Source organism: Marmota marmota, unplaced genomic scaffold (assembly GCF_001458135.2).
Source record: "Marmota marmota marmota unplaced genomic scaffold, marMar, whole genome shotgun sequence".
NCBI classification, from domain to species: domain Eukaryota; kingdom Metazoa; phylum Chordata; class Mammalia; order Rodentia; family Sciuridae; genus Marmota; species Marmota marmota.
This window is the reverse complement of record NW_026000093.1, coordinates 22,603,287-22,612,335: the sequence shown is the minus strand read 5'-3', so window position 1 is coordinate 22,612,335 and position 9,049 is coordinate 22,603,287. Positions and strand designations below refer to the sequence as shown.

The following is a 9,049-nucleotide window of genomic DNA, read 5'->3' as shown; positions in this document are numbered from 1 at the left end:
GTAGGAAATAATTTAACTATCAATAAAAAAAGGCTCTAGGAATTCCTGAGAGGTCTTAGGGAGACATTGTTGAAAAATGCCTGAAATAAGCAAGTCCAGTCAAAGATAAAAGGAAATGTGAATTAACATTTCAATGTCTCTTTCCGCAAGCAGAAATGTGGTGGGAAATATGCAGCTCTGTAACACCAATCATCTATATTTTTCAGCATTAAAGCAAGAGGACCAGTTGGAAAGAATACATGCTTTGGGGTAGGTACAATACATATATGTAGTTGGGGTGTATATATGCAAATGGGGTTCAGAAGCTAGAATCAGAAGTCATCATTCTGTAGAGATTTTGTGTTGGTGGCAGAAGGGACATTATAAAGGAGGGGTGTTGGCCTTAAGTGACCCTTCTCTCAGCACCCCCCACAGTAGGAATTTCCTGGACTCCTCATCCTAACCTGATGCTTGTTACCATGACATGTGCTCTGCCCTAGCTTCTAAAATGATCCTTTTGAGACTCTTTTTTCTTTCCTTTGGCTTTAGTGACCCTTTTCACCTAAGTATTGGTAGAAAATCAATTGATCATATCAATTCATAAAAACAAATAAAAAGTCCTAATATTCCTAAGAGACATTTCCATTTTAAAAAGTGCAACAGGTCTGGTTGCAATGGTGCATCATGCCTGTAATACTGGGAGGCTGAGGTAGGAGGATTTCAAGTTCAAAGCCAGCCTTGGCAACTTAGCAAGACCCTAAGCAAACTTAGTGAGACCCTGTCTCAAAAAAATAAAACAAAATAAAATAAAAAAAGAGCTGGGGATGTGGCTCAGTGATGAAGTACCCCTGGGTTTAATCCCTGGTATAAGAAAAAAATAAATAAAAAGTGTAACTGGTAACTGGTGTAGATAAAATGCCAGAGAGAATAGAGGCTCGAAAGTTATTTTCTTTACTTATCCCTCTGATTCTTTCCTTCCTGACTAAATCATAGCAAAGTATGTAGTTGATCCCTGTTCTGTACTCCCTGAACAAGTGGCAAGGTTAAATATCTTCAACCTTCAACATCTTCAATCTTTCAATCGCCACATTATGGACAGATGATAAGTTCAATGCCATGGTTGCAAGGAATTCCACTCCATAGGTGGAATTGATGGCAACCTGTAATATGACTTGGCAGGCTTTTGGGGACCTCTTCATTGTTCCTCAATAACATCATGACCACTCTGCTATCATTAAATTCAGCCTACTGGAGCCAGGCATTCCACCAACTTCTATTGAGCACTGGTTGTATCTAGTTTCTGGATTGGTGTGGGTCTAGTGTTAGGTGCTGGAGAAAACCAGGTGAATTGGACAATCCAGGGTCTTAAAGGAGTACAGTTTGTCAAAGCAAAATTGTCAAAGCTAAATTCTGTTCTTTTAAGGTTTAATCTCATGGTCTAAGAATAGCAGCAGTAGTTTCAGAGTCTCCTTTGTCAGTACCCAAGTATAAAATTAGCACTCAATTGATCAGGAACACCTTTCACTGCACACGATTTACACCTATGCTGTTGATCAATAAGTACAGCACAGACCCATGAAGATAAGTCTCTCAAACAAAGTTGAGTGCAAACAAGATTATGCCAGTCAATAGTGGATTATGTTTAACCTTTTTTTTGTTAACCATTCTTAACTCCAAAGCATGAGGGGGATTAATATTGTCATCCACAGGAAATGGGACCTGAGATTCAAAGGGACTTAATCTAGTCCCTCCAACCAGTGTAGGATGTAACCACTCTCCCAAATGTCTGAAAAGTTTTGCTAAAAAACCTAATTTCTAAATCAGGAAGACCCCCCAAAGGACATAGGCAAGCTCTGACTAGGAATTTTAGTTGGGGAAAAAGAAATTCTAAAGTTAAAAAAAAAAATCCCAATGATGTCCCAGTTATATATTCATTCATCCATTCATTCTATCTCCCACTTACCACACCCTCCCCGCCTCTTTCCCTCCCCTCGGTCTCCTCCCCACTCCCTCTTCCACTTCCTACTCCCTCCTCTTCCCTCCTTCCCTCAAGTGCTTCTTCCTTAAGAGGCCAGAGTGTTTCTATCATAACTCCAGTCATTCTGTCCTGAGCAGATACAGACACTGTATTTGTTCCTCCTTCCTGCGCCCTGGCTGCTTCCTGACTACTAGTAGCTCTGGCCTGAGAACTCCTTCCAGAAGTTCCCCCAGGCACACCCGGAGGAGAGGAGGAGAGTTTTTTTCCGCAGCCAAGATCTGCTCAGTGAGGGAGAGCTGGGTGGGACTAGGCGCGGACCCCGCGGCGCACAGATCGCAGTCCACTGAGCCCTCTGACTGCGCTCTCTGTTCCCAGGAGCTTACGGACTTGGGGAGCAGCTACGCCAGGTGGCGTCCAGGTGGGGCCAATGAAGCGCAGCCTGAGGAAGATGCTACGCCCTGGGGAGAAGGAGCCCCAGGACGTAGTCTATCAGGGCGTGGAGGACGACATGGACGAATCCAAGGACTCCTTTAAGGTACCCTGGGCGATCGGCAGTGGGGACCAGCTCCGAAGTCTGGGAGGGGATTGGCTGGAGTTTTTCTTGTGGGCAGCATTTGGATACCGGGACTGGAAGCTGCCAGAGTGGAGTGGAGATGCTTGCTTCAGGGTGTGAGCACAATGTAAGTGCTCCTCACAACTGGGGAGCTTGCAGGCAGTGCTCAGAATGCGCCCCCGCAGTAACCATTCCTTTTCTGTGCGCTTACTTGTTCAGCTTGTTTTTGTTGGTGGCTTTTGTTGGTGGGCAACTGCGATCTGGGAGCGCGAGCCAAAATGTACCTTTGTCATTTGCCAGAATCGGCGACAGTTCTAAAGTTTGTGCCTTTCGCATGGACACCGCATTGGAAGTTGGATAGCTATCTAAGAGATTCTTGGGGATTGGGAAGCATTTTTGTCTAATAGTGTCAAGTAGAGAACACTTGGAAATGCCTGAAGGACATCCATGAAATGGAAGGGCAGGATTGGGGGCGGGGAGCATCGGAAAGTCTATGGAGGGGGAGACATTTTGAAGGTGGGTGGGTGGCTAGGATGGCAGTTATTGTTTATTATGCAGTTCTCTGGGCTTTTTGACCTAATGCAGCACAAGCTATCACCTGATGGTATCCTTCTAGTCAGAGGAGTAGAGGCTGTTGGGTTCCAGAAAACCCATCATTGTATTTCCTCAGATTGACAGCAGGAGGGAGGGTCTCTTTTGTAATGAGAGGATATCATTAAAGATGGCTTTTCAAATTCCCATTTAAACTCCCTTTCCACAGTGAAACCATCTTAACAGTTCCTTACATATTTTTCAGAAAAAAAATACTGATGCTGTACAAATACACACATGTTCATATATCTTTTTTATTTGCAAAAGTATGAAGTCACAGAGATTTATATTTTGATTTACTCATGAAATACATTTTAGTATACTTTTCAAATCAGCAGTTGAGATTTACCTCATTCTTTTTAGCAGCTTCATGACACTCCATTGTATGAATGTATCATGATTTATTTAGCCAGGTCCTGCACTGATAGACACCCCATTGTATGAATGTATCATGATTTATTTAGCCAGTCCTGCACTGATAGACACTTAGGTTGTCTTTGTTTTGTTTTGTATTTTGCTATTACACTTGTGATTGGTTATGTCTGTAAATGTAGATGATCTCTTGTATTATATCTTTGAAGTTAACCTGGGTCCAGAAGAAATTTTAAAATTTCAAAAATTATTTATGTAGTTCATTTTCTAGAGATATGTGCTGAAGGATTTCCACAGCCCAGTCTCAATCTTTTCTTCACATTTTTGTTTAATTGGTCTTTATTTCGTTTTATTAACTAAATAAAGTAGGGTCATTTATATTATTTAAGGTTACATTAGGGCCTGCAGATCAAGGGATTTAGACATTTTATTTTGCTAACTGCAATAATTACAGGTCATTCCATAAAAATCCCAGTGGATGGACTCATTTCAGTGCAACATGTATAACACTGTGAGAATTTTGAACTTAGGGGTTTTTTGGTGGCTTTCTAATTTGAAAGATAGGGCATATAACTTAATTCTCCAGTACATACACATAGTGTCTCATGAATGCTAATTAGAAAATCAACCAGGCACATTGGGGAACACCTGTAATCCTGTCTACTCAGGAGGCTGAGGCAAGGGGATCACAAGTTCAAGGCAGCCTCAGCAACTTAGTGAGATCCTGTCTCAAAATTAAAAAGGGTTGGGGATGCAGTTTAGTGACAGAGTGCCCCTGGGTTCAATTCCTAGTACTGGGGGGAAAAAATGGAAGGATGGATGAAAACTTCTAAGATGAGAAATGTAGAAAAAGACCGATCAGACTGATGCCTTTGTCTTTTTCAATAACTTTCTTTCAAGAGAGTTAAAATGTGAATATTTAACCTTTCTTTTGTTGTAATCTCTCACCTTAGTTTTCCTCCTTTTTTGCCCCATTACTGCTTATATGTATTTCATTAAAGCAAAGTAAAACAAATGAATTTGAAATCTCTGATTTAAAAGGCCTAGTTATAATTAGCTTCTCTAAAGTGATCTAGTCTATAATGTACTGAATCCAGTCATATAGTTCAGAATCCAAAAGAGCCTAAAGAGACCCTGCAACAATAGGAAGCAACATCAAATGAATATGTGATAATTTATCTAAATGGCATCCTAGGCTTACCTTCAGAGCTTTCTTTGAGAAATGTCTTCAAAGCCTGACAACATACCAGATTCTGAATTGAGATGGTCCAATACATTAGTAATACCTTGGGAGCTCACAAGGTAATATTGAATTCACAACTGCAAAACAGTACCTAATGAACTTCCATGAGTGCATGAGATGTGCTGGTACTTCCTGTAAGGATTGTGAAGTTGGGTTTGTGTTGACAGCACATTGCTGAACAGAACCTATAAACTATTCTTTCAAGCAATAGGGTGGGCAATACAGTATCATCTTCCAAAGAGCATATCAAATTCAAGTGCAGAACACTTCCATATGGATTTAGGTATACACTTTTATTTAATAAGGCATGAAATTAAGGAAGAATATTTGATTTATTACTGAATATATGTAAATTTGAAAACAGGTGCTTATTTTATATCCTGCAGTCACTAAAGATATATATAGCTTATGTTGAACTCAGGGTTTTTTTAAGTTAAAGAGTGATCCATCTTATTTAAGAATCTACAACAGAAGAGTAATTTCTTGAATGCTCACTGTGCTAACAGAGGTTAAATCCAAAGTTTAAAAAATTGAGATTAAATTTTTATTTTAACCTGACATTTACTGAATTAATACTAGCATACAAATTTTGTTTTTACTTATTATATTAAGATACTTTATTTTAAGTATTTTAGGACTGTATGATAGCTTTTCTTTTCAGTCATGAGATATTTTCTAGTTATCTTTAAAATAAAAATTGGAGTATGGACACATACATTATCATGTGGCAAATGTGACCAGTCATAATCAAAGGAAGAACTAGAGTAAGTATCTGGATCTCTTGTTTGGGGGTGTTTCATGCATTTTCAGAAGATAGTCATTGTATAATGGGTTCCATTAAAAGCTACTGTCTCATAGAACATTTGCTTTGAGTCTATATAATGAAGTATTCATTAAGAAATAGCTTTGGAAATATTTTAGACAAATGTTTACTCAGTCACTTATTTGTAATCTGGAAGTCACTCTAAGAAATAATATTAATTATTATGTAGCCATAGAACTGGAATGAGGTTCTATTAATTTTTCCTTATTTTGCTCTGACTTATGTTAGGCCTCTTTAAACTTAAACAACATGGAGGATCCCGAAGAATGTTTGTCTGATTTATAGCTGCCAATATTTATCATATTAGAAATTGAAGTAGAGAGAAGCCTTAAAAAATGAGAAGGAACAGCACACTCCAGTAAAGCAAACCAGTGCTGGGAGTTCCCACACACCTGGGAGACTTCAGTGTGGACTGGAGAGAGAGCCAGAGAGGTTGGATGGCAGTGGTTGCTAACACCATCAGGAAGACCTCCTTGCAGGCAGGATTTAGGAGGGCTACAGGAAGCTGGGTGGATTGGGAACAGGAGAGGAAGAAGGTGCCCATCATTCAGGTGAAGAACTTGCAGAGCTGATGGCATAAACACAGCAGCACAGCAGGGAGCTGCAAAGGCCCAGCTCCTAGAGGCCACCACAGGCCATTAAAGGACACATTTGCCTTTGGCTTCAGCCACAGTTTTGGGCTAAAATCTGCAATTTACCTTTGAATTTGAATTTGTCTTTGGTAAGCAAATATCAGAATAACTCAACGGCATTTCTAGCCTCTCTGAACCCTATATGATCAATGATCTCATCATAATGGAAACAATGTGAAATTGTTAACAGTAGGATTAGATATGCCAATCAAATTTATTTATTTATTTATTTATTTATTTATTTATTTAGGGTACCTGGGATTGAACTCAGGGGCACACAACCACTGAGCCACAACCCCAGCCCTATATATATATATATATATTTTTTTTTTTTGTATTTTATTTAGAGACAGGGTCTCACTGAGTTGCTTAGCACCTCACTTTTGCTGAGGCTGGCTTTGAACTCACGAACCTCCTGTCTCAGCCTTCCAAGCCTCTGGGATTATAGGTATGTGTTACCTCACCCAGCCAGATTTATTGATAACACCTAACAACTCACTTTCAAATATAGGTAAGAATTCTAGAAGCCACTTTGAATAAAAATCTTATCAGTCAATTGTAGTATAATTACTTTTGTAATTAATGATTTTAAAAATTCTTCATTCTCTGTGTAAGGCAGACATTAAAATCTTTCAAATGATTGAATAAGGAAATATATTGTCAGTGTATTTATGAGAGGATCCAATAGTTAATTTTAGGAAGAACTTCATACACTTTATTACCCAGCATATTTATAAACATTTAAATAATAATGTAAGGTAGATGATAGAGTCAAGTTTATAACATGAAAACTTTTATAAAAAATTGGTTTGCAATAGTGACCTTAATAGCATTAAATAAAATGGCCTTTAAAGTTTCATTTAACTATTAGTCATTTAATTATGTTTAGGCTATGAGCTTTCTAAGAGAAATCCTATTGGGAAATTTTTCATATCTTGTGAGAATGAATCAAAAGCAGAATGTAAACACTATCACCTAAAAATTTCACAAGAGAGAAACACAGTGTCATCCATGATAAATCATCTCCAGTCTACACATGGTTAACATAAAAAAAAAAAAAAAACAAAACAGAGAGAAGTAGGGTGTTCAAGAAAGCTCTGCCTCTTCCCCTGACGTGAGTGGAAGTGGCATTTGTTTGGAATGATACATTCACAGACTAGTGACAGCAGGTCTAAAAACCTATTGAGCCTGCCCTTCCAAGTCTGTTCTTAAGCTTTATGATATCTTGTTCCATTGCATGATTCATTCTATGTCGGTGGTTTTTTTTAATCTCACACTCAGCTTCTATTATATATTGATTTTTAACATTTGTCATGCAGCCAAAAATATATTACACATACCACTTGTCAGGATACTGACAATTGTCCTGGTGCAATAAAGAAGAGGCATTACATATTCCCTGGGGAAGTGGGCATCATTCTGAATTATTGCTTAAGTGAATCACAAGATAGTGTTGGAGGATGGTTTTAGCTTTGTTCTATAAGGAAACATTGGATGGAGTTTGCCTGTAGGCAGGAAAGCCCAAGAAGACAGTAATTTAGATTCCTGGACTTAATAATCCTTGTATTTATAAAAACCTTTAAATCGAATCTGAATTCTTCATGCTGTAGTTTAAGTACATTTTCACCTGGCAAAGCAAATTCCTCTGTATTTTCACAGTATTTATTATTTGTCAGAGCACCTCTCTTAAGTTCACTTCTAAACTTTCTCTAAGGCCTTTATAGCTACAGCAAATTTAAGTTTACAATAAGGAAAATCAAAACTTTATTTAATGTACTTATCAGTGCTTAGGCATTTGCTTTTCCCTTTTTATGTCTGTGAGCATTTTATATACTTCAATAAAAAATACTTAATAATTATAAGCGTGACAGTTTGGATAATTGTAAACCTGTTAAAGCTATTAGCTCTATAGTCAAAAGTTCTGCATATTCTTGTTTAAGGTAATGGGTTTTCTTATATCCCTGTAGGTGGTTTTTGAAGGAAATGCACATAGATTACAAAACTTTATCAAGAACCGAAGGAAATTAAGCAAATATGATGATACCAATGCTTCACCTTTGCATCATGCAGCCGCAGAAGGTCAAGTGGAACTAATGAAGACGATCATCAGTGGCTCTTCTTGTGCAGGTAACAAAGTGCTACAGTGAGTGCTCCGTAAACCATCCTCCCACTAGATTGCCTGGGAAGAGTGGTATGAAGCAATTCTACAGGGTAGATTCGTACCAGAATGAAAGATGCTGAAGAACTGTCACCTTCTTGACTGTTGGTTTCCTTGCAGATGTGTGTTGCTCAAAAATTTCCACTGAAATACTGTAAAGGAGAGTAAAAACATCTGGGATACACATCACAAACTCAAACTTTCTTTGACTTTTTAGGCAGATCATGAAAATTCATGTACATTTTATGAACCTTTCTATGCTATTTCAGAAGATGTTATTTATTCTACACTTAAATTAATCATTGAATGAAACTGACCCTTCAAAAAGAGGGGCCATCTCCTTCTCTCAGCCTGACACCTGGCTTTGTGTGAGAAGTGCATCTGTAGGCAATGACTGAGGTGGATGCTTAAACAGTGAGATGGTATCATAAGACCTTTGCTGTTGTGGAAAATGGATTAGTAGAAGTCTTGTTAAAAATCTGTTTTTGCATGAAGGAAAAAGAGAGGTTGGAGTAAGGAAAAGAGAGAGATTCGGGAGATATGTGCATGCAGGGTCCACAGTGCTTGACAACAGGTGGAGCTTGAGGACTAAGCGGCAGGGATTTGGAACTGACTTTGACACTCCTAACTTAGAAGATGAATCTAACAGTATAACCATCTCAAAAAGGGGGTTATGAGTAAACAGAAGAAACGTGAGTATGAGGGTGTACGGAGATATTG

At 38.4% G+C, this 9,049-nt stretch overlaps 1 protein-coding gene across 2 annotated transcripts in view; it reads left to right on the top strand.

Annotated features, from left to right (window-relative positions):
• Positions 1-2,256: 2,256 nt before the first annotated feature.
• Trpa1 (transient receptor potential cation channel subfamily A member 1) overlaps positions 2,257-9,049 on the top strand; it is a 49,109-nt gene continuing 42,316 nt past the window's right edge. For both annotated transcript variants that reach the window (XM_048782857.1, XM_015485712.2), the window contains exons 1-2: positions 2,257-2,492; positions 8,139-8,298. In XM_048782857.1, the coding sequence (XP_048638814.1) occupies positions 2,385-2,492; positions 8,139-8,298 (268 nt within the window). In that variant the 5' untranslated portion in view covers positions 2,257-2,384. The remainder of the gene's footprint in view (positions 2,493-8,138; positions 8,299-9,049) is intronic.